A 26,786-nucleotide genomic window follows, 5' to 3' on the forward strand; every position below is an offset into this window, starting at 1 on the left:
TCTGAATCGACCGATGGAGAGTTATAAGAAACATGACTCTTCAACAATGCCTTACTTCTTTTTTTTTCTCTGTATATCTTGTTCCACCTTCTTATATGTACGTGGGGCTTTTTCTACGGCACCTCTTCACCTTCGTCTAGCTCTCTGAAATGCCCTACTTTGCGGTGCCCAAATGGCAGAATACAAAAAAAAGCCTCAAGCTCTCCTCCGAACAGAGCAAGAGCGAGAGAGAGAGACAAAGAGAGGGACGTGAAAATGTAAACAAGACGGTTTATAAGAGTGTGCGAAGATAAACGGAAAACGTGATGGATCTCACCTTCCAAAATCGGCTGGCAATGATGTCAACGACATATCATTGAGCCCTAATACTGTTAAGCTCCTCAGTTGAGAAAAGCCGGCGGGCAATCGTGGAATTGGATTCGAACTGAAGTCAGCTACCTGTAAACTGCGAAGGTGTTTGATATCATCAGGAATGTCCGGTATATCTGGAAGGAAAAAGAGAACTATTAATATGCAATTCACTCTCTCAACATGCAAAATATTCAGCATCATGTGAGAAAATAATGCAAGAATGAGGAGACCTTTAAAGGCCACACAATCTCCCTTTCTCTCCATCAAAATCTATCTATCTGTATAGACAAAATAGACACACTATATTTGTCCACATCGTTTAAAGTATCTAAATAGCAACGATACTCTTTTCACCATCGATGAATACTCTCTTCTCTTCTCTTCTCCCCAGTTCCAAACATTTACAACACACAAAAGACTGTCACCATGACAACAATTTTTATTCACGTTGGCAGAAAATGCCATCAATTTATTTTTCGTGTAGTTTTCATCATAAAGTTTCACACCAAAGGGGAAAGTCACTAGTAAAATCAGACCATTAACAGCATTTTTATCTCAATATTTGAATATTGTATGGATTTTTTTGTTAAATTTCCTAAATATTCAATCAAAATTGAAATATATTCAACATAATTGACACCAGATGGCAGCAGTTTCAAAGGCATTTAACTCTAAAAGCATGTAGAACTTCCAATTGTATTTCCCAAAGACAAATTTCGAGAAAATGTCATTTTTTATCTTGAAATCTTGGCCTTTCTCAAAAATCAAGATTCCTCACAAAATTCGCCTAGTGACTTTCCCCTTCTTTCGCACACACAGTGAAAAGTTCCAGATGTTAACTTCGATGGCTTGAAAGTCTGAGCAATAATTTTGCATTCGTCTGCAAACATCACGATTGCTCCACACTTTATCCGCTTATTTCGCTGTGCTTTCCACGAAGTAAAGAAGAAGAGGAAAAAAAAAATTCCCTGTACATTCTCAATAGATCCCCGCGCGCATTTCACCTCCCACAATCGCGCGCCCCCTCACCCGGATCAGCCTCATCGAATTTCGCACATCCACCTGTGCTTTATGTATATACACGGCAATGTGAGAAGCATAAAAGTCACCTCAATCGACAAGCACCATGCGCAAAATCCCCCTTTAAACACTTCTATTTAGCCATTAGATTCCAAAGTCGTGTTGAACATATAAAACGGAACTTTTTGTGCCACACGAGGAAAAAGAGAAAGAGAGAAAAAAAGAGCGCGAACAACTCACACTCTTCAATGTTTGGCGGCGCACAATGAAAGTTGCGGGGATTTCTCAACACTCATCGCAGCACCGCGCAACAATCTCATTCCGAAATCGTTACTTGACCAACTAGAACGGGAACATGTCGTGCAATTGGCAAATCTATCGAGTGACGACGAGAAGGAGAGAAGGAAAAAGTTGCCAAGAAAACCGCGCGCACTGACTTCTTCTTCTCATCCCCAATTCTTGTGGTCAATTTACACTCAAATCCTCTTCCTTCTCTCTCACCACTCACTTTGCTCTCTAAAAGTTTAATAGCCACGAGAGAACTTTGCTGTAATTACCTTCAAGGCGTGAAATCAAATAGGATTTATGGGAAAGCATTGAAGATTTCTCCAGCATCTTTCTCTCTTTCATCCTCCTTGTTTTCCTCCACAATTCAGAGCATATTGCATAAGAGAGAGAGAAAAAAAATCGATCCCATGTGTTTTAATATAATATATTATAATAAAATTTAACAGGCACTTTGACTCTCGCATTCTCTGCCATAGATTGCATGTTATTTCATGAAACCCGATGACTTCCAACAGCACCATTTCATCCCATATTGAACTTGATTCCAGGGCGAGAAAATGTGTGTATTTTACGCTTGTCGCAATATTAACACTCGAGATGGGAAATATCAGTTAATCAGTGAGTCGCACAATTGAGGAAGAAATTACTTTTACGAACTCTCTCTCTCTCACCAAAAGACAGAATATTAAACTGTTGCTCACAGCTAATTCTAATGTTTCAGTTAATATCTTCCAAGATGATACCATCTTTTGCTACTCAACGTCAGAGAAATTCATGTCAGCAAAACATTAGAGATTTGGGGTTTGAGGTGAAAATAACCCGGAATGAAATCTAATTAAACCACTAATTCCAATTCATTCCACCGTCAGTAATTAACTGTGTGCTGAACTGTGGTTTGGAATGCCCAGAAACCTCATTCAACAAATATCATCCAAAGGTGGAGAGCACTTAAGCTTCTTATGGGCGAATCACAACGCATTATAAAGTAAACAAATATTACGTTGTGAATTCCATCGCAGACATATTTTTGCGTCAGCATATCAAACAGAGTGAAAATTTTCACCCCAAGCAAGCATCAAGAGCGAGAGAGAGAAAGAGGAGAAAGATAAGATAATGGGTGATTTTGCATATTAAATCAAATCTAACATCGCGCTTCACTTCAACTCACGCTCTTCCTCCTCATCGTGAATATTCAATAACACACATCGCGCGCCACTCTTGCGAATTTTGCATTCACTCATCCGGCAAACATCATCCCAGGTTTTATTGATTCACAGACGCCACAAGATGCCAAATTGAAGAAAACGTGAGACTTTTCTATTTGCAAAATCTGTCTCTCTTTCACTCTATAATAGACCATGAAGAGAGTGAAATGGGTAAAGATATTGGTGTACCTTTAACATCTCTTGTCCTACTTTCTCACTCCTCTTCTTCTTCTTTCTTCTTCTCCTGGGCTTTCTCGACAATTTGCTAAAAGAATCATCTTTTGAGATTTTTTGCCTCGATGGTTTCACATCCATACTTTAAATATTCACCGTACTTTGTTTCCCATTCAACTTATTACACACTTCTTCTTCTGGGCTCAACCTCTCTCTCTCTCGCTCTCTGTTCTTTTTCGTGAATAAATTACACTTGTTTCCTCAGCTCCTGCCCACCTTTTCAAGCACACTTCCCTTCATCCACCCACACACGGACACTCCACGTGAGGAGGGAAACAACGTCCGAGAGTGAATATTAATATAGAACAAATGCCAACATCCCAGCCTTTGTTGTTCCCTCTTCAGACGATTGTACTTCAAATGAACTCTAAAGTGAAACTTTTACAACTACCGTTCAAACCTAAATTCACCACAATGCAATTATGGGATAAATTAAGAGTTTTAATATAACAGAAAAACCTCCTGAAATTGATTGAAATTCAGCACAGCGAAAGATTGACTTTATTCTCTGATGGATTTCTCGTGTAAAAATTCTTCAATAAATTTCTGACTCATGCCTTGAGAATTTCCACATACACAACAAAGTAATAATCTAACAACCTGTGCAATTATTTGGTAATCTATTGATATTATCCCGATGAAGGCAAATTTCCACGATGAAGACGTAGGTTGAGAAGATACCAGTCGATGGCCAGAGTCTATAAATTTCTATATGGCTTATTTATGCACAAAGTCACACAACTTCTTCTTGTGTGAATATTGGAGGAGAAGAGAGAGACACACAAGAAAAGACAGAGAGAAAAGAGTTTCGCGTCTCACACAGTCTTTTGCAAAATCTCTCACCTTGAAAATCACACACAAAAAGACATTCAACCTCTTCTTCTCTTTTTAAAAAGACACAACCGCGAGCGCGTTGATTTCAACCTGGACGCCAAGTAGATTATGATGATGACATTCTAGAGTACAATGAACGCTGGCCACAAGAGAAAAGAATAACACATTATCGGCACGTTCACCAGAAGAAATTCAATTCTCAAAACCATAGCTTAGAATTTTTTCTTCTCCTTCTCTTCCTCACCAAAGCTTCAGGAGCGTGCAAAAGCAAGGCGAAAAAAAAACAAGATACACGACCAAAGAAAGTCAGAATTAATCTTCAGGAGGAAACTGTAGCTAAACCACCATCATCATCAATTTGATTATATGAGAATAATCAAATTTATCGCTACAAAGAATGAGCTTTTTCCTCACTCACTCTCTCTCTCACCAACATCCTCATCATCGTCATCCAAACAGAGTTTACGTGAAAGGAAAAATCAATTGAAAACGCTCTCTCCGAAGGAACTTTTTCCCGGAAGGAGCTCATCGCCAAAAATATACCTCACAAAAGACCTTGATCCACATAATCACTGCAGAATACATACTGTCTCTCATCATAGTCCAGAAATGGGAATTGAGATACATATAAACATCCCCCCATTGTACATATATAGTGTTTCACGTCACAAGCAACGAAATACGGCTCTTTATACATTAATTGATAGCCAATCAAGAACTATTTTAAAACGACAAGATTGATATTGTTGTCATTTTTCCTTCCCCCCCCCCTCCACACCACACAACATTACGGCTCAATCTCGTTTCACTGGATTGCTCATGGGCAAATACCACTCAACAATCCAAGCCAACAGCGTAATTTTATGTGTGCTTTTTCAACATTGTATGATGAGATATGGAAAAAACAGTCCCCTTTTTTTACTTTCATGAAAGTAAAACCAACCGTTACGGTTTTGTGGAGCTTTTGCGTTTTGATTTGACATGAATTTGAATTTGACGTAATATCAAGATTGATTGTAAAAAAAGCTGATTTTTTCGCTTTTCTTCGCTAAGATCTTAGCTGTTTAGTGGGAGAACTAGCGATTGCAGCGTCAATTAGTTGAAGCACTAATACATAGATGTCGCTTCATGCAAAATCATGTCATTTTAATAATATACTTCGTGATAACAACACTCAAGAGAATTTTATAAATAGTGAAGTTAATGTAAGATAAACTTTCTGTTTTCTTGCTGAAATTTGATCAGAAAAAGCAAAAAACGACAGGAACAGTCGGGAAATCGTCAAGAAAATGTTTTGCCAAAAACTAAGCTCAGACATCTTGACACTTTTTAGCTAAAATACCTGAGTTTGGTGTCAGATTTGGGATTATATCTTTGAATACAAAATAATCTCGTTCTGCACTATTTTACAATCATTTCCTAAACTGAACACATTCCACAATCTCTTCCCATTTACAGTCAATCTCAGCAATTATCCTTCTTCTTCGCTGTCCATATTTCCTTCTGATCATTTTAATACTCTCTGACTAAATTCCATCGAATCATTTCATATGTATTTGCAGTGTAAGGAGGAAAAAAAAACATGCAAAGAATGCCACCGTTATTAACTACAGCTAGAGAATAAGAGAAGAAGAAAAAAAAAGTGACACCAGCACTACTAAACATGAGCATAGCTGCAGAAATATCCAAGCACACGATAGTTATCCAACATAGACGGAGTTATTAAAAAATCATCTAGAATCATGTTCCATCTCGTGACATTTTTCTCATTTCATCAATTTTCTATGTATGTTATGTAGAAGGCAGAAAAATAATAGTGCCATGTACAATTTACTTCATATGGAGCAAAAATAGTTGCTCACTTGCTCAAAGAGGGGCGAGAAAGAGAGAGAGAGACAGAGCTTATGTATATGTTGCGGATGGCGACGCAACTGGATTTTCATTCAACTATGCACTGTTGTGTATTCCAGGCATTTTATATGTTGGATGGTGAATAGAGATGAAGCTGGTTATGGAGTAAAACACATTCCTATACGAATGAAACGCCTCACATTCTCATTCTCAGTTTTATATGAAGTCAACCAGGCATCATCATCAACTGCTATTAAACATGGGTCACTGACCCATTGAAAATGACGATGACACACTCGACACTTTTTTTCCCTCTCTCTGTCTTTTTTTCTCATCTCACAAATATCCCCATATATATGACGAAATCTCCACATCATATCTTACTAATTGTTATGCACGTTCTGTACATTTCCCATCACACCCTTTTTCGCCCTTCTTCTCTGAGGGACAGAGGAAAAGAAATTATGTACATGCACGTCTCTCAGGGGTTGGAGAACAACAGCAAGAGCACTTGTGTGAATGTGACAGGGAAAATTAATGGCATTTTCCTTTCGCACGGCGTGCGACCAAAGACAACCATTTCAGCCCGTGTGCAAAGTCTTGAAGATCAAAATATAAGAATCTTTCATCCTTCGGCGCAAAAATTGAATATTAATCTTCAATAAAAAGAGTCCCCATCATCTCTGGTCCAGAGACACGCACAGAATATCATATTTTAGAGACAGAGATAGAGAGAGAGAGGGAGAATTAACTTTTCCTCTTGCTTCCTTTATTGCAACTCATCTACATAATTGCAATATTATCGCCTGTTTCGCTTAAATTGACATCCTTTAATATTCATTCACGATATTAATAGCAACAGAGAGAAGGCAGGCAAAGCATTAATCGACACTCAATGCTTCAGAGAAGAGACTCATCCTTTTCACAAGCCCATCCACACGCACTCAAATATCGATTTAGTTTTCCCAAATATCTACATACATGTATATATGTTGCCACACTCGGAGATACAAGGCGCATTTTTATGTGAAATTATATGGAAATGAAATGATTATTTCTCTCCCCTTCATTCTTCTTTTCTCACTTGCCGCTGTTCGAGCTGCTGAAATACTTTTCCGGCATTTTTCTTTCTCCTCTTCTTAAAAAAAAATTTCTGGAGAAATTCCAGGCATTGTTCCTGACAAGAAAAATCCACTGCGCGACTTCTATAAACTCTCTCCAAACTGAGAGCACAACGATAGAATATTTAGAGAGAGACTCTTGCCAAAAATATGGCAACAATATTATGACAAGCGGGAATTAAATGGAATTTCACTCACTATAATTAGATCACAAAGAAGATCTTGAGAAAAAAAAATACTCTCTCAGGGAGTTATTCACTTAAATCCCCCTTTAATCTCCATAAACGTCTGTTTTTCAAATATGACTTTTTCAAGAGGATAATTTTCTCCCCATGCAACTCTTCACATTTCTCAAACTCTCTTTCGCTTCTCGCGCTTCAAGTCCGCGATGTCACACAGGCCATAAGGCAAGAAAGAATACAAGAAAGTTCTTCTGTATGGCAATTCTGAGTCATAAAAACATATTATTCATTGTTTAGGCCTGCCGGTTATATCCACTGACTTCTTGAGCATGTAACGATGAATTTTTCTCTCTCTCATTCTCTGTCTAAAACTCCCTCGCATTAAAGTAAAAAAGCAAAACTCATCCATATTTAATGTTTCGAGACATTATTTGAAGGAACATTTCTCATATATCTCTCCATTCTTCATTGCAAAAAAAAAAAATCTTACACACACCGTAAGATAATTTATTTGGCATATTTTATGCACATTTTCTTGTATAACAACTTGAATACGAATAAAAGTGGATTTAAGCAAGACGCTGAAATCACTCTCTTGACATAATATTCACATTCACTGAGCATTGTTTTCTACCACATCAATCCATCCTAACATTCGTATCTGTCTCGAGGCTGTAAAAATGTCTCGAGATCAAGTGAAATGCAATCATTTGCAGACATTCTCCTAAGAACACACTTTTTTATGTGACAATTCAAAATATTCTTTCGCCACAGTTTATTGTTAACATACATTCAAGATGGAAGAGACAAAAGGGTCGAAATCACAATAAAGAACTTAATCCAAACATAATCTCAAATTATTGCCAATTTTATCACCATTTTGTGAATATTTGTAAAATAAAAACCACAGAAAATACTTTATAACCCACTGTAAAATCCTCCTTTTTGTAGATTAGAAACTACTGACCATGAAAAAAAGTGATAAGATATGAAAAAAAACATCTAAAATAATGACTTCGTGTGTCTTCAAACCACTGAACAAAAGCTTCGATAGCGTAAAGTACAAAATTGCAGACACAGCAATTAGAAGTAAACAAACTGAGAGACTTCAAATTACTCAATTAAGGGAAGAAACGGCAAAATAATTAATTGGATATACGAAAATGTATTATTATTTCATCATCATTCAGAAAGGCAAGAAAACAACAATAATAAAGTGCTGCACATGCAAATTTTCAACTCAAAATAAATGTATATTTGTACGGAAATATCGTTCGGCTGTTTGTTTCTTTTTAACCTCCCATTCAATTGAGGACGAATTATTTGTCGAAATTGAGTTGATAAACAAATAATTATTCTGTAATTATACATGAGAAATGTACAAACAGTGGCTTTTCTCCATTGGAATTCTTGCCTATTTTTAAACATTCACCGCAAATAATAAAACAAAGTGAGGAAGAGCCAACAAAAGACTCACCAAATTCCCTGATATTTCAGCAATATATATTCCATCCCTCAATCAATGTGTGCCACATTCTCAGAACCCATCAAGATTCCAGCAAACACACACACAGAGAACCTCAGGTTACACCATTATAACTAATTTCCTATAATTATTAATTGATCATTAGGATGATTAGAAAGTTCAATTCAATAGAGAATTGAGTTTCTTGTGCATTCTCTCTATTTGCTCAAAATTGGAAAATGAGAGACAGAGAGAGAGAGGGATGATGAGGCTGAAAAACCCTCTCATGGCAAAAACCCACACGAAGGCGAACCCATAAATCAATGGAAAATTTGCCGGAAGTTTGCAGTTTCCAAGGAGCTCAATAAAACATAATATTATCCAAAGTTTGAAGAGCCATTTCGTGCGTGACTTCAAATGTTACAAACAACATTTTGACTTTATACAAACAACAAATCGCAAATATGCTTTATAGTCCTGAAAGTTCTTCCTTCACATTTCATTATATATAACTTCATTCCCAGGGAAAAACTACATTAATTAGTAGGAATGTTGCTGGAATATCTTGTCTCTTTTCCACTCATGTATATATATTCATATATGAAGACAAGAGTAAAATGACTTGATATCGACAATGCGCAGATTGAGAATGACAACAAGGATATCAAATTCTCCATCTCTACAGATGGGAAAAGCATTGAACATACGGCATATGTTTAGCTCTTCCTGATATGCCAACAAAGAGTGGAGGAATGGCAATTTCCCTCTTCGATATCATCTCAAATTCCCCAAAGAACTTCCATCTGTTCCCCAGATAACTTTTCATGTACGCCATCGTCACACGTACAATCCGGAAGTGTGAAATATTCAGTCTACATCTAATAATACTTCATATTTATAACACTGTAATACAGAGTCATACATAAGGATATATCATTTTTGACTCTCTCTCTCTATATCTGATGCGCAACATTGTCAAGTGTATCTGATGGCATGCTTGCCTGCTTTCCCATGCAAAACTTATGTGACAAGAATCACATGCATTTGCACACTTTACCACACAGTCACTCTTAATTGCGTACATCAAACGTCTGCATTGGGGAAGCCATATAGCCGACACAGGAATATGAATTTCAACATTCTTCGCCATTGTGGTCTGAGGTGGACGTTTTCTGACAAGCTCTGTTCAAAGGCAAAACTATCTCTGGACAAGACAAACTTCATTATAAAGCAAGAGTCACTCGCCATACACACATCAATTCAATTAAAATCGTTTTGTCATAATTCACTAATTAGGCAGAAAATAACCCAATTAATATTCTCCAGACATTTTCACGTAACCATCATCGTGTGCAGTGTCACATCATCATCATCATCATCCAGTGAATCAGTTGACAATCAATTCCCTACAACAAAAAAATTCTCACGTATTGCACGCAGTGAGCAAATATTAAATTCTTTTAACCGATTTAACCTTGTATCTCTCAACCTATTTCACCTATATTTGTGCGACACATCATGACACAAATACATAACAATTGCTCGGCTATAGCGAAAAATATACGTAAAAATTGCGATGTATTTAATGAGACAACAATAAACAGTCACCTTCTTCTTCTCCTCCACTCTCTGTACATTTTAATTTTATTGCATACCAGGTGAAAACAATAAAGAAAAAAATAAATTGCGCAATTGAAATTACTTTTATACATATTCTTTTTTTCACTTTGTACACATCAAGTGTATGGTTTTCGCTCTCGACATCATTCAAACCACCTCGATAAGAGCCGCGCGCGCGCGCGTCTTTAGGTCACTTTTCATTTTCAATAGCCACGCAATATTTTCATTCTCGCTCTCTTTCGCTGAAAGCAATGATTAAGAGCCTTACTAAAGAGAGGTAAAGAAGTTGGAAAAGTTTCATTGACTTGCAGATGATTCACAATCGTCATCATGAAACATTGAGTTTATAATGTGTTACAAAATAAGAAAATTATTGACAAAGTTTTACTATTTTTAGTCAGTGAAATATCCAATGACATCTAAGGCATTTTCACACACATTTTCCATTCATCTTTACAGCCTTGAATGTTGAATTTTTCTCCAAAAAAAAAAACATTCAAAATCCCACATTTTTGTGACACAAATTCGATTAGGGCATAATTTTAGTTTTTCATCGCTCAAGATGCTCAAGCAAACAGCAAAGTTATGGCCATTACAGCACTGGGCGGAAGAGTGGGAGGAGAACATGAGGCATATATAAGCCTCGATGTGGATATTACATGCAACGCTACAGTTAAGCCGCAATTAGTGGTGAACCGAAAATTCCATTATTTTGTCTATAACAACACACAAAATGAACTCGTGGGAAAATTTTGATATCAAAGGAGTCACTCATTTTTCATAAATCTCCCTCTCCCACCCCCACCCACACACACATCCACCCTCGCACAATCCACCCGCATTTATCGATTTTGCATGGCAATATTGGGGTTAATTAGAAATAACCCGCCGCGAAGCGTGAGAGCGCAAAATGGCATTGACACAGGATTGAAGATTTAATATTTTATCAATTCCATCAATTTTCCATGTATTTCAATTGTCAAATTAATTCGTCAAATGAATTTTTCACAATCAATTAAACAATGATTTTATATATCACCACAACATGTTCAATAACAACATATTTTCACAGCGTGATTCATTTTTCCTCTGCACATTGGAAAAAATCATTAAGAAATGATTTGGCATTTTATTCCGGAGATTGAGATTTATTCACTCATTTTTCCCCGGAATTTCCATTCACAACACACAAAGGAAAAATGCAAATATACTCAAATAATTTTTCATCTGACTTTCCAAGAAGTTCACACAGACTATTTGTGTGTTGACTTCGTGGAGAGAATTAATATGAGAATTTAAATATATATTTCCTACTTCCATCTGCCGCTCTTTATTTCACCACAAGACAGAGAAGTAGAAGAAAAGAAGACTCTCATAGATTTTCCACGCAGGAAAGCGCAGCCACACTATAATTTATTTCACTCTCTGCAAGCGAAAGCTATTCATCAAATTGATAGCCAATGAATGTCTGATGGTAATTCATCACAAAGCCAAACAACAATCAAGTTCAAAAGAAAGGGATTTTTTGCACGAAAAAAAGTCACTTTGTGTCTTCAAAAGCAAGTTTATCACTTGAGAGTGAGAGAGAAATTAGTTAATGAATGTTAATGAGACACTCTAATGTGTCAAAGACAATTTTACTATCTTCCGAAAACTCTCACCATTTTCCCAGCTGTCGTTTCACACAATACAAAACAACATCGTGAGTTTGCAAGCTTCGAATGCATTGGAATCAATATGATAAAGTGATAAAGTGAGAAGCATTCTTATAGCGTATCACAACATATTTTCTGAATTATTATTCTATCGTTTATTTATTTAAAGGCTCAATTTTTGCACTCTGCTGTGATTGAACATTTGCAATCGTTGGGATTCGAACCAACGATTGTAGCATTGAGAATCAATCGCATTGATCACAGCCGCCCTTATTAGTCAACAGAGTTGAGTGAAACGATAAAAGATGAAAGGAATTCCCCATATTGTCATCCGTGGGATGTTGTTAGAGAGCATCTAAGAGTCACACTCAAAAATATGTGGAATTTTTATGGGCATTTTCGCCTGAGGCACAGCCAACATTCATCACACAATCGTGCTAACGAGAATCTCTCACATTCAGACAGACTTTCCACTCGTTTTGTTATATACAACAACATAGGGCAAAAGTTGAGAAAAAAAGTAGAACAAAAGTGTTTGATGTTGAATAAAATATTTAGCGAGACTCGAAGGAAGTGCGCTTGAGTGCACAACAAGTGGCAAAACACCGAAAAATCATTAACACTATGCACTGAAATGTACTTGTACACACTGTTAGAGCCTCTCTCAATGTTTTGGCTACTGAATTTCACCTGAAATGTCCAACAAAACTTTGAGAAATTAGTGTGAAAACTCTCTTGTCAAACATGCCAATGGCAATTAGCCACAATTTTGCACCTCAGTGAAAATTTTCCATAAATCTTACACACACATTTTGCACTTCTTGTCAATTTTCACAGTGGCATTTTCCGAAGGCGGACGAGACAGATAAATAAAGTTCAGCCACCCACGCACTCAAAATATTCTCCCCCTCCCCACCCAAAACTTTCAGCCCATTTCACGCTCAAGTGCACACTAAATGAACAAATTAATTACCATAAATTATATCTTTCAATATTCACATGTCAATTCTAATCTCTCAATCTGCCTTTTCCTTCCTCCCTCCCCAAAAACACACACTCACCGCAGAATCATTAAAATATTTTGAGACAATTTTCCTGTGCGGTTTTCACCAACTAACTTTCCCATCAACATTAATTATTGTTCGCTTCGTCACAAAATTTTCCACCCAAACTTGGTTGTCGTCGTCATGTGTGTAAAGTCATATTAGGTCACAAAATTAGTGAGAAAACCATCAAGATGCAGATTAATATGAAACACACGCAAAAGCAAAGGGCCATCCATTACTTAATCACACTATGCGATAATCATTTTTTATCTCCACCCCCAACAACACTCACATGCGCCTTTATCCTCCGCATGTGCCATTTAGAGACACTATAGGGGAAAACGGGGCAACGCTGCCCCTAAAATGGTCTTCAAGCAAGGTTTCAAGGTTTTTCAGAACTACAAAAATTTTGAGATTTGCATCTCATGAGACAATAAACTATAATTAGACGTAAACTATGAAAAATCAACTATTTTTATCGTTTAAGAAGACTTTGAATGAATATTTCTCATATCTTTCAATTAATTTAATAGAAAAATTTAAAGAAAAGTTAGTGTAAAGTATGATAAGTGGATTTTTAAAACTTGTTTAGATAAAATGTACTCGAAGACTGCTAAAAATCGACTTTGGAAAGTAATATTTTCTGTTTTTCTATTAACTTTGCCATAATTCAGTCAAAAATTCCAATAAATACCAATAAAATCAACTGAAATATTCACAAATTGATAATTACAGAGCAATATTAGCACTTTGACAAACGATTGAAAGGTGTTTTGAGGATTTTAAAGTCAATTTGACAAATTTCGCAGCGATATTAACGTTAAATATTCAACTCGTTCTCTTGAATAATGATGATTCTTATCGTTTCCAATTAACCCGTCGAATTGGAAGTGCAGAATTGCTGATTTTATCACATCGCACATGAACAATTGTGCTTCGGTGCGATATTGTGTTCCATCTTCCCCTAATTCCATGTGAGAACAGACGAAAAGTCTGTCGGAAAATTGTCTAAAAATACACGAGTCGCAAAAATTTTAATAACCAACCACCCAAAACTATAATTTCTGCGTGGAATCTCACAGCCGAAAAGGTCTTCAGTCAAGGAATATTTATAGAGAGGAAAAGTATGGAGAGAAAAATGTGCAAAAATTCTCCCGTCATTGCATAATAACCCGCCAAGAAATAAAATTTTTTTTCTTGATGAAAATGCTTTTGGCAACTATAAAAACTCAACACTTTTTTTGCCTCTTCAACATCACTTTTCACACAGTTCAAATTGTTGTATATATTACATCTCTAAGAATTTCATCTCTTTTCTCCTCCTTTTGACTTCAACTCATGTGTTTGGATTTGGATTATCAAACGTATATACACAAAACGAGAGTCTGTCTCTCAAACAGATCACCAACTGTGCATTGAAAAAATGATGCTGTTTTGTGGATAAATTTCCGGAAAATCTTCACAATTTTCACATGAGTTTAGTATGAAATTAAGTGATAATTGTCAAGAAATTTCTCTCATCAAGTTTATGTCAAAATATATCCATAAAAAAGCCCCCAAAATGGGAAATTTCCTTAATTTTTTTCGACATTTTACTACAAAATTCATTGAAATTTTCCACACCTAATGCACATGAAAGTATAAATATTGAAACTATTCGGAAAAGTGCTAAAAGATGGTTATTATATTTGGAAAAAGAACAGGAAAAAAGTTCTATTTTTAACCCACCCCAAAAAAAACAGAGTGAAAAGTAATGTTGGAAATATTTTTCCACCACTTTCCAATTTCTAAATAAAAAGAAGCCACACAAAATGCTTCTCTTTATTTTCACTCACATTGAAATTCAAAACACTCCAAAATAGAAATATATTTCTACATCATCAAAGTGTTCTTTAAAGAAAAAAGTGAAAATAAAAAAAAAGTACTCACCATTTCTGGAAACATCTAATTCCACTAAGTTTTCAAAATTTTGTATATCCGGTGGTAATTTGTGTATTTCATTATCACTCAAGCCCAATTTTCTCAGTCGATGAAGCCGAAAGAAGTTCTGCAAGTAGCAAAAATTAAATAATAATATTATCAGCAATGAAATCATCATCATGAAATTAGTGGAAAAAAACGAGCATAAAACTTATCAAGATATGTATGCCTCGCTCACATTTTATCTAATCTATCACAAGAGTTTCTCTCTCTTTCTCTCTCTCGTGTCCCTTTTTTAATTCACACCTCAATTTGCCCGCGCGACGGTGCAAAAGTTTGTACGACGTGAGGGAGAATTTGACACCCTGTGTTGATAAGTGTTCTTCGTAGTTGAGAGAGACGTCACGTATTTATTTACACATTCTCTCTAGAGCAGAAAAAAGCGGTGATATCGCGCGCAAGGTGTAAATTGCGCGATAACACCAACCGATAGACGCTTTTTGTAAGAGAAAAAATTGCCAGCGACAAAAATTCCCACTCAAAACATCTTCTTCAGCAAATACTAGTAAATATTCTGCTGAATTTCATAGCAATTCAATAAAATAAGCAGTTTCATATAGTTGTCAAATCACCGCAAATAGTTCTAATAAAACATCAACATAAACCACTGATAAAATGCACTAAAAACTAACAGCTGGCCATTAAGCCATAAATGTGGCGAAGAGTTTTTCTCCAATTTCCGAAAGCAGCCAATTCAGTGACTCCAGTGGAATTTACAGAGCCAAGCAAGCACACAAAAAGGTTAAAGTTTAATGGTTTAATTTTGATCTTATAAGCATCATAATCGTAACTGTATCTTTCCACTATTATTCCAACTCCCTCTTTTTCATTCCATCTCACTCTTTCCACACACAGAGATTTGATAGAGTGAAAAAGTCAATGGATTTTATATATTTTACATTATGTGATGATGATTGAACACATCACAATGGAGCATTTAGTGATGCATTGAAAATACATTCACCCAGCATAATATTCACGTGAATGCTGAATTATAAATTTATATTACAAGTCCAGAAGAGTAAATGCAGAGGGAAAAATTCATTGACTCTTCCTGCAATGTCTGCAAGAGAGTCCATTCGAGCCCCATTGTGCCACATTCTCTCCCCAACCAATGTGTGGTCAAAACTGTCTGACTGGCGAGTGAAATTTATGCGAAACGTATTTCAACTATCTCGCAGCCAAGAAAGACTGGAATCTATGCTGGAGAAGAGGAATTACACGCCGTGAAGTTTTCCCATTTTAATATTTATTTCCCTCATCATCTCTTTTGCAAATTTCTTTCAATTAACACACACACAGAAAGACGCTAAAGATAGAGAGAGAGGAACAAGAATTTTGTAGCAGCGAAACCTAAATTCCTCACCATTCCTTATAAGCTACTTATTTCCCAAAATCCCCTCATTGACTTCCGTCTTCTCTCAATACACAAGTCACCACGAAAGGATCTCTCAATTACCTAATAATAATTAGTACTATATGTGTTCCACATTCCCAACACATCTTCCATCCTTCGCTCAGTGTGAAATATTCTACACATTGTGGAAGAATTCCAGGGAAAATTCAATTTTGCTGTGCGCAATCCAGATTTCTGAGAAAAAATTCAATTTCAAACATTTTTCCATATGAAAATCAAATTACAGTAAAAGTTGATTGTTCAGGAAATTGTTACAAAAAGACTTCCTCGCTGACATTTGCACTATAGAGAAATATTTTCCGAGAGAGAGGAAAAAGTTGATAAAACATTAATTTAAAAAAAGTAGAGATACGAATTCTGCAGTGATATTTTTATCTTAATTTTATGCACATGAAGATAAATTTGTAATTCAAACATTGAAATTAATGCTGTTTGTTATTAGTTTAACTAACTGTTGAATTTTAAAATTAACACTCTATTTTCAAGCATAAAATACATTCATTTTATGCACCAAAATTAAACTATCATTCATGACTTTTGCATCAAAATGTCGAGAATTTCAATTAAACTGATAAACAACGCAATGTTTTATTATTCTACAGGAATTCCTCACATTTATGATGTGTGTACATGCATAGAAAGCATAATAACTAATTAGAAATTCTCTTGTTCAAACCAAATCTTCAAGTAATATTCCAATCTTGTTAATGCAATTCAGAGAAAATCTTCAGAGTTGAAAATCTATTCACAATTCCCTCTTGTCAAAGTCATACAATAAATTCCTCGCCACAAAATCCACACTGTCAGTACGGTTTTCTAGGAAAACTTCATGGAAAACTTTAAGCAAAGAACTTCTCAAACCCCAGTGAAACTGTTGAATATTCGCAAGACAATTTAATAAATCACTTGTCAAAAAATAATTCTTTGACAATTTGCAAAGTTTTGTTGTTAAAACAAATCAGTAATTAAGTAAAAAAAAAAGAAAGGAAGAAAAAAAAACACATCAAATCTCTCAGGGAGAAAATTCCAAACTCAACCCAACATAAATTATGCATTGCAGAACCACACTTTTTTCCCATATAAAATTCCACCCGGAGTGATAAACATCCCATCAACCTTTCGGCATTTCCTCGCTATACATAGTCACTGTTTTCACCTCATCCCTCTCTCTATTTATGTACAGCTCAGCCACATAATACACTCTTCGCCAACATTATAATCGCCTCTAAACTGTATTGTGCCGATGTTCACATATCATATGAAATATAAAATATACAGTAAACAGGAGATTGTCGCAGACACAAGATAAAAATCATGTTTTTTATCAATTACATAAAAGCTTCGAAGCCTTTCGCAAACACACACACTCATTGTTAAGCCATTCTCCATTGAGATTTCCTCTGCAGGATTCGAACTTTGTGTTGAATCCCTTTAGATGTTATTCTAGTAAAATGGCCAGAGATGGGCTTGAGTGCAGAATCTGATGAAGTTTTGAGAGAATCTGACTTTAATCTCCTCGCCTTGAATATCCCACCTGAATCAAATATTGATTTAAGGTTAGCCTTGCAATAACAAAGACTTCACCATATTGTGTGCGGTAAGTTAGCATATAACATAAAATCCACCCCTTAATGGATTCGCCTCAAACATCGCCACCAATTACCTGTCCTTCAGCCCAATCATCGTTGATTTCTCTATCTTCACTGACAGACAAGAAAAAGAATCTCAATTCTCACCATTAAAATATTCAACCATTTGACAATCCATTGGCAGTTCCCACCAATTGGATCAGCACTGTTGAGAGAGAAATTGAGTGTGAGATTCGCTGTGTGACGACACTTCTTCAAATCGATCCACCCTCGCGCGCCAAACTTGCCATTGGGGAAGAGCGAGCGCTCTACAAACACACACAGCATGGCAACCACTTAACCATTGGGCCACCCACCCTCTCTCCCTCCCCCCGCAGCGCCCGCCCAGCAAAGGAACCTGCTGCTGCTGCTGCTCCACAGCAAGGATCCGCAGTACAATCATCGAGGCGATGAAGTGAATTGCCCTGTTTGGCAGTGGGTGGCTTTGTCTAGTTCAACCCCACCCGCCCAAAAACCCACCCGCCCTGTGGCGTCTGCCACATCACAAGCAGACACAAACCAGCAGGATAATGCAGAACAGCACAGAGACACTTCATTGTAATTGAAAATCCAAGGCTCAAGTCACAGTTTGGCCCCGACGCAAAAATGTGTGTAAAAAAAGAACCCTTTTTCTTCTTCTTTGAGTCAATTCAACATTTCCGCCTTTAACACTAGAAAGCACTTTGTGGCCATTGTGGCAAAAATTTAAATTTCAAGCTTTGCTGAAATATTTTTGAGTAGCTTTTAAAATTTAAGATTTGTATATTATGAGGAAACAGAAAAAAATTAGATTTACAGGTTTTTGTCTAAAATTTTTGTTCTTAAAAGACTTAAAATAAGAAAATATGAAATTTTTTTTAACTTCTTCCATACAGAACTTTGATAAAAAGTATTAAAAATTGATTTTTTACAAATTATTTGTGTAAAATATACGCAAAATGTATTTTAAATCAACTTTTAAGCACAATATTTTCTGTTTCTATATTAATTTTGCTATATTTCCGTCAAAATTTAGCAAATTTCCTCTCAAAAGCGTACTTAATGAAGTCTGAATATTCAATCGAATCAGAATTGATTTGAGTGAAATTCCATGTTCAGCACATTTCTAGTGTTAATAGAACAAGAGAGACTGATTCATATGCATATACATTTATCAACCACCCCTCGTTGTGCTATCACGAGAGTAAACAAGAAAGAAGAACGACCAAATATACCCCCAAGACAATGGCAATATTTCGTCTTTGCCACTGTAATTAAACGAAGCGCCAATACATAATTCAAGGCTGTGCCACACAAAATTTCGACCTTCCCGCATGTCCGAGTCGAAATTTTTCCTGTGCGCCACCGCCAATTTAACCCCCGAGAGAGAATTATTAGCACACATTGATTAATTATCTCCAGTGACTTCACAACCCCCTGAAAAATTCGCATGGGTTGACGGAGTAATTGAAGGGGGATGGAAATTTTGATGAGCAGAATTTCCATCCACAGCAATTGTCTCATGGACTCATCTAAATAATTCATAAAAGAGAAATAATTACTCGATTAGGCCAAATGTGATTTTCCAACCAAGAAGAGGAGAGAAAAAACCGCCCATTTCAGCCATAAACCTTTGTGTGTCTGCCCAGCCAATCTCTCCCGCAGCCTAATTAGCAAGTGTGACAGCGAGAAGAAAGGCCGAACACAGAAAAATGAGGAAAATGTGGGCAGAGTTTTGATGTCTGGGCAAAAATTGCACCACAAATAAACAGTAAAAATCGACTAAATATCCCTCCATGTGCGCTCCCTTGTCACAATCATTGCCCCATTGTGATCCACGTGGAAAGATTATGTCAATATAGGGGAGAGTCAGCATTTGGTGTGTTTTGGAAATAAATTGCTTCACAAACATTTTATCGAGCAAAACATTCTCCCCTCAACACAAAAAATTAACCTCGCTAAACTATCCAGAGAGTGAAAAATAAATTATGGGTGGTTTTCTTTGACGATTACACATTTTTATCTATTTGAGATTTTCTAATCTCACTCACCAAGAAAATGTGCTGATAAATGCGTGACATTCGGACTAATGAATCCAATGAATCAACTACAATTAAGATAATAACCATAGAATCTCTCAAGGTGTGAAATTGTCGTAATAAAGAATCCTGTTCAAGCGATTTTATCTAAGTAGGGTTAAGGCTAACCCAAGATCTTATCGCGTATTTTCATTTTGATTTCAGTCAGGTCAATCGTTGGTCATGAATTTCATTTCCACGCTCATAAAGAGCATTTTGACCCTTAAATTGGATTTTTCTGCACATTGGAAAATGTGTTTTCATTAACATTTCATCGGCAATTAAAGCGATTTCTTATTCTGTAGTTCAAAATGCCCATTTTGGGCTAATAAAATGACCAAAACATTTCAGAATCACGCATTTTACTTCATAATTGTATTCCTATAATCGATATCTAAGGCAAATACGATAAGGCAATATGTGGAATTCCAGCGTAATGTTATCGTGTTGCTCAAGATTGAGTCGCTTGAGAATCTCTCAAAAGCTCACTTGAGGCGAAACCGAAGTAAAAATCAAAGTATTCCACGCGAGATTCGCGAGCAAACAACAATTCCACGTCGAAACGGTTTTGCCATCCCGAAAAGTCATTCAAATTCTCGCCAAATCACGAGACTTCTCTCCCGTTCTCCCGCTTTCCACGCTCTTTCTGGGGGTTTTGCATTGGGTTTTGGGCGCGCGAGCGTCCGGGAGTGGGAAGTCCGGGGAAGAGAGGGTGTGTGCGGATGACATCAGTGCGATGGAATGCGACGGAACTCACCTTGGGCAGATCCTTGATGTGATTGGCGTCGAGGAGGAGCTCCTCGAGGCTCCGCGAGTAGCGGAGGATCTCCTCGGGGACATTGGGCAGGGAGCAGTGGCGCTTGTCGACGAACTCAATCTGCCGATTGCAGCCCTTGAAGATTGGAATGCACTTGAACATGATTCACGCGTCCCACTCGCGGATCGAGACACCCGGAGAAGCACTGGCACAGCTCACGGAGCACCACTTTTTGGCACACGGCTCACGCCCGTGGCATCACACTGCCCGAGCGGCTGCGGAGCACTGGAGAAGAGCCAAATGGGGGCCACACACACTGGAGACGACGAGACGGACTGTGACTCTCACTCGGCCGCTGCTTGTCTCCGACTGACGTGAGAGACTGCGGATGTGGTGCTGAGGAGCTTCCCAGGCCGACGACGATGGGTGACACACCCGAATGCTGAGCGCACTTTTTCCCACTTTCCACCGCCAACACACAGCAAACATCCACGCCAGCACGCGGGCAAGGCACTCGTGCACACTTTGCGGACACGCACGGGCGGAAAAGTGTGTGGAAAAGCTGGAAAATTCGCGATTTTTCACGCACAAAAACACCACTTCGACCAAATTGCCACAGTGACGCGATGAAACTCTCGAGCGATGTTTTTTCGCCACGTCACAATGACATCGCCGCTGCTGGCGATGTTATTCGCCGCTCTTCGCCGCAACGCGCGAGATTCTCAGAAAAACCATTGGAATTCCAGGAATTCCTCACAAAATCCTCTTTCATCCTCTCATTTCAGAATGCTTCAACAAGATAATAGAGAGATAATCACTATTTCCATCTCACATTAATCGGAAAACAGTTATTGATGCCGTATTCTTACAATAAAGCAAAATTCCTTCTTCTTCTGGTCGCAATATCTGCGAAAAAATGCTATGCGAAGGATCCAAAATGCCCAACTTTTGTTTACCATCACAATATTTTTATTTACACCATCAAAAATCGTTATACATTGCTTGATAAGCCTCAAATGGCACTCCAGAAGCCTCCAGGTTGATATTGAGCGTCTCTCCCGCATTTCCCGGCAGGAAAACCACAGATCCTCGCTTCACGGCGAGTCCCGAACCTTTGGAGCTCTGCAATTTGGCTTCGCCAGACAACACCAGCATCACAGATCCCCTCTGGGGCAGCTTCACACTGTGACTCGTCACACCCGAAGGGATTCTGTACCTGATGACAGCGAAATCAGGCACCGGAGGCGAGAAAACGTCCACAAATTCGTCTCCGTTGAGTTTCTGGGATGGGAAGATCTTGGCGGCCAGCGATTGTGGCTGATATTTCAGCATCCTGATGAGCGTGGGAATGTCCTTGGGCTTGGGCGTGAGTCCTGCACGGATCACATTGTCCGAGCAAGCCATGCATTCGATGCAATCCCCGGAAATGTAAGCGTGAGGCTCATTCGCTGAGATGAACATCGCCTCGCCAGGCTTCAGCTGGACAATGTGCAGGAGGAAGACTGTGAGAACACCCACGTCGCCTGGGAAGTCGCGCAAGAGGGTGAGGAATGTCTTCAAGAGGAGATCATCTCTGTCCAGGACAGCTTCAAGTTGGCTCTTAGTCTTTTGCAGCGTGGTTTCGATTTCTTCTAGTGATGATTGCATTAATCTCGTGAAACAGGCCTTCAGGCCTTCAGAATGATCCATCTTCCCAACATCAGCTTCCAGCTTCTGGACGTTTTCCCGCCCGAGAAGGTCAGCGACTGCTGGGAATTTCTTCAGAAAACCCACAATTTCCGCAACAGGACGAAATCCACAGAGCGCCAGGAAGGGAGTCAGCGCTATTGACATCTCGGGCTTGTGATTGTCATCCTTGTAGACGTCCGGGAAGATTTTGTGGAGCTCCTCGGCTTCCTTCTTGTTGGGATGCACTTGAATACTCAGCGCTGTCTCGATGCTCAGCACTTTCAGCAGGAATGGCAAGTCTCTTGTGTCGCCAACGACCTCCGTGGGCTGCTGTGAGAGATACTCTCCCAGCGGCTGCAGAGTATCCTTGACCAGTGAGGGATCCATGACGTGATTCCCCATCCAGAGCTCAGCGTAGGCATCTTTCTCGTCCAGCTCCTTGTCTGGCGGACAGTTCAGCTCCGCCAGCTGATAGACCAGGGACTGGGGCGCCCGCTTGCCCCAGTGGTAGTTCTTCACGGTGCCCAGAAGATTCAGCATTCCCGGAGAGAAATCCACGTCACTGTGAGCAAAACATACTAATCTCAGAACTCTCGCAGAGGTCACCGAGGGCGCTCGCGATTATGGGAAATCATCTGGCAACACTAACAGTTTCCCCGCCAAAAACTCACAGCATTGCGAGCTTTTAGCGACGGTGAGTTTGAAAAGTGATTATTGTAAATCCCAATTTTCACTCGGGAAATGTATAATTTCCATCAATCTGATCAAATTATCGATGTCAACGCCTTCCAAGCTTCCCCACTGATGGGAAAAACCCGCAGAGTAATGCATCCATTAGGAGGAAATGGCCGCAAATCAAATTAATTCCGGAGACTGATTGCATTTCCACACACTCCTCAGTCGCCGCCTTTAACACTTTTGTATAAAACGATACTGTTCGCACGCCAAAGCTTCAGTGGACTTCCAGCAACTGGTAACGTGCGTAAAAGTGGTGACGAGGTGCAAAAGTGGTCATAAAAGTCCCAAGACAGTGTCCGGAAACTATCTTCAAGTACGCCAAAATGATTTATTTGAAAAATCTTTGGAATGGTTTTTAAGAGTCGCCTGAGAAACGCAGTGTTTACATTTCTCACCTGACCCTCGTTCGCGATTCATTCACCCCGCAGAGCGGCTGGGAGAGATCTTCCGGACGCACTGAAGCATCCGAGGGGCTGGCAAGTCGCGAGGTTTTGTTGCATATTTGACCGAAGGGGTGAACGAAATCATGTCCAAGGGGGAGATATCATGGTCAGAACTGGCGAACAGTGTTAAAAAGCGGAAATATTTACAATATTGCCTTCTATGCTTTTCTTAGTTTTTCTATTAAATAACTTTTTTTTTAAGATTCTGTACTTAATAAAATTCATATTAATGCTTTTCTAGGTTATGTGATTTAATTTGTTTGCAACATGTGCACATAACCTTAAAAATAGAATTTCGGGAAATTTTAAAGCTGTTTTGAGATACAAAATCAGCAATTTTGAATTTAATAACTAAAAAATAAAGAAAAATTCTCATATATTTGATCTTAAATTAATTTTTCAAGTATTTCCCTATAATATTTTTAGGTTATGATCGAAATAAATGATCATAAGTGTTTTTAAGAGTATTTTTGGGGGTTCTTAGAAGAATATCGAATGTAAACTGGATGAATTCATTATAAGATTAGAACTTTGAAACGTGTGTTCAATGCAAATTGAAATTTTATTGGACTTTTGGGCCTGAAAACTCCCCAATTGCACTCCCCTTGGCGTGTGTCGCAGAAAGCTCTGAAGCGCTGTACGCCAAAAAGTCACCTTGATCATGGCAATGACTCGCGCCGGAGTTTCGGTCGATCAAGCTCTCTCGCAACTTCCGGATCAAGTGTTGATGCACTGAGAAAAATCCCCGTTACGAGAGAGAACGCGACGGGCGTGGGTGCGATGCTGAGATCATTGCGAGTCTTCCTCCTGTGCTCGGGTGGCTTTGTCATGGCATCTTCCGGAAGGTGATTTCGCAGAGTGAATATTTAATACATTTTTTGCACATATTTGCGCTCTCTTTTAACGGCGTCGCCACAACGTTGTAGTCCTTGGGCGGATCACCGGAAAGTTTACTGTAAAACGATTTCTATCTGCCTCTCTGCACACTTCCACAACAGACCGTGTGTCTGTCGCGAGAGCTTTTATGCCTGGGCGCCTCGTGCTGGAGGCTCTGTGGTGGGGACTCTCTCGCCAGGCCAGAGACTCTCGCGTGCTTTGCCATTTTGCCGCAGAAAATGCGTGCCCGCGAGAAAGGCATAAATATTGATGCCAAATTGTGACTGAGGCAATGGAAGTCTCGCAGTTCCAACTGAGCTTTCCACCTGTGCAGATCTCAAAGTGTCCCCACACAAGAAGCGCGCGCTAAAAGACATCCAGTGAGTGTCGATCTGGAGGAATTTCTGCCTAAACGCCTCTCTTGTTGTTGGATTTATCTTGTAGTTCAGAGCGAAGCGACGCAGCAAAATGAGCGAAAACAGATTCCTTTTCCTCCTGACGCTGGGCATCCTGATGGCCGTGTTGAGTGAGCAAATCTTTGCAACTCCAACGATTGGTAAGAAGTATGGTAATTGTTGTTTTTTCCTCTTTTATTTGCCGAAATATATTGTGTTTTGCTTTTTATCGTTCAGTTGTGCTAGAAATGCTAAAAGAGTAGCAATAATCCAAGAGCTTTGACTTCACTGCTTTGATTTAATATCGATTAACATATTTTTTTAGGTTATGTCATAAATTAAAAAATAAAAAACATCTTCCAATTGAAATTTGTTACTTTTTTGAGTAGAATTGCGCATTTGCACTCAATGAAGATCATTATTTTGGAAATTGAGTGATAAAAGACAGATTAAAACCAAACATAACCTCAATTTTTCAAGCTAACAATTGCAATCTTGAGCTTGAAATACTCTGATTGATAAACAATAATCGTTATCAGTTAATAGTTAGTTTTCAGTCGATTTTCAAGACAAAATTATCAAAATATTGTTGATTGTAAGCAAATTATATCCCCCTTGGAAAAGCATAATTTATGGAAATTTTCTTTTTTGCACGAGCTTGTTCATTATAGTAAATTCCTGATTCTGAATGGAAATTACACTGCAATATTATGATGTCAATTCATTCTGAATTTAAGCTCATATTTTCCTAGAAAAATTTGACTCTTTATCCAAAAATATACGGATTAATCATGCTAATATGTTGATATTGACCATGTGATGTTGAAAACCATTTGATAAGTGTGTGGCAGGAAAGCTCTGATTATTTGCGAAATGAGTGAGCTTTCACCAGGCGCCTCCATTGATGCTCTCAAGATGGCAAAAAGAATCATTGAGAGTGGATTAGAAAAATCCCTGATTTTCGCCTTCCGCGAAAATCGCACTTCAATGAGCGGCGCGCGGTGAATTTTTAGCATGACTGAAAAACCCGGATGAGGAGCAGAGAGTGTCTCTAAAAGCCATCTTCTTCTCTCTTTTTCTCTCTCTGTGTGATGCAGATGTGATGGGGAGTTATGACTTCATTGGCGTTTGCATAAGAAACTGTGCTCAATGCAAGAAGATGTTCGGCTCGTACTTCGAGGGACAAATGTGTGCGGATGCGTGTGTAAAGTTCAAGGGGAAAATCATACCGGACTGCGAGGACATTGGCTCCATTGCGCCCTTCCTCACCAAATTGGACTAAGCAGCCGCCAAGAGAGTTCTCTCGGACTGCCCCATTCTGTGCCATCTTCTCAGCGCGTCATTCCCTAATAAGATTATTTATTCAGGTCACGATCATCTCAATGATGTGCATTAGTCATGGGCCGTTTTTACGCGCCGCGTGCATAAGAAATTTTTATGAAAGTTCCTATTTTGCCGACACATCGCTCTTTGTTGGTATTATTTACTCTTTACCTGTACCGTGAGATTTTTTATGTTGTTGTATATGCAATAAATAACCATGTTTTGTGCAGCATTGGCCGCAGTTAATCAGTATCAGAAAAAAAGAAGAAGAAGCTTTTCTCCTGGGACACAAAAGTCTTTGCCAATTTATTGATGAGCGGATCACTTTCTTACAAATGAGTGAAATTTGATGATTGATATTTGGGAAATTTCTGCCTGGCGTGACGCTGATTTATCCTCTTGTTGATGCGATCACTGAAGTCTGTGATGATGTCGCGACTCCTCACCTCATCCACCCACTTCTTGGCGTCCTCCTCGGGCGAGGAGTCCTCGTGTTGGGCCTCCAGCAGGCGGCTGTTGTGGTGGAAGTGCTTCTCGAACTCCGCCATGAAGCCCTTGTCGGCATTCTTGAAGAAATCCCCAACGGATTCCTTGGAATTCGCCTCAATCTTGCCCGGATCCTCATCCGTCTT

At 38.5% G+C, this 26,786-nt stretch overlaps 3 protein-coding genes across 17 annotated transcripts in view; 1 reads left to right on the forward strand and 2 right to left on the reverse strand.

Annotated features, from left to right (window-relative positions):
* Positions 1–21,029, reverse strand: part of LOC132257209 (protein lap4) — a 58,941-nt gene extending 37,912 nt beyond the window's left edge. For all 15 annotated transcript variants that reach the window (XM_059754029.1, XM_059754028.1, XM_059754027.1 and 12 more), the window contains exons 1-3: positions 20,712–21,029; positions 14,802–14,919; positions 317–485 (exon numbers count right to left, since the gene is read on the reverse strand). In XM_059754029.1, coding sequence (XP_059610012.1) covers positions 317–485; positions 14,802–14,919; positions 20,712–20,873 — 449 coding nt within the window. In that variant the 5' untranslated portion in view covers positions 20,874–21,029. The remainder of the gene's footprint in view (positions 1–316; positions 486–14,801; positions 14,920–20,711) is intronic.
* Positions 21,030–21,148: 119 nt separating this feature from the next.
* Positions 21,149–26,113, forward strand: LOC132257212 (eclosion hormone). Its single transcript, XM_059754040.1, has 2 exons — positions 21,149–21,414; positions 25,890–26,113. The coding sequence occupies exons 1-2, from the start codon at positions 21,354–21,356 to the stop codon at positions 26,111–26,113; spliced, it is 285 nt and encodes a 94-aa protein (XP_059610023.1). The 5' UTR covers positions 21,149–21,353.
* On the reverse strand, positions 21,665–22,980 carry LOC132257130 (mannose-6-phosphate isomerase). Its single transcript, XM_059753904.1, has one exon. It carries the CDS (start codon positions 22,917–22,919, stop codon positions 21,693–21,695), a length of 1,227 nt encoding a protein of 408 aa, XP_059609887.1. The 5' UTR covers positions 22,920–22,980; the 3' UTR covers positions 21,665–21,692.
* Positions 26,114–26,786: the final 673 nt, after the last annotated feature.

Source organism: Phlebotomus argentipes, unplaced genomic scaffold (genome assembly GCF_947086385.1).
Source record: "Phlebotomus argentipes unplaced genomic scaffold, Phlebotomus argentipes genome assembly contig_42, whole genome shotgun sequence".
Lineage (NCBI taxonomy): Eukaryota > Metazoa > Arthropoda > Insecta > Diptera > Psychodidae > Phlebotomus > Phlebotomus argentipes.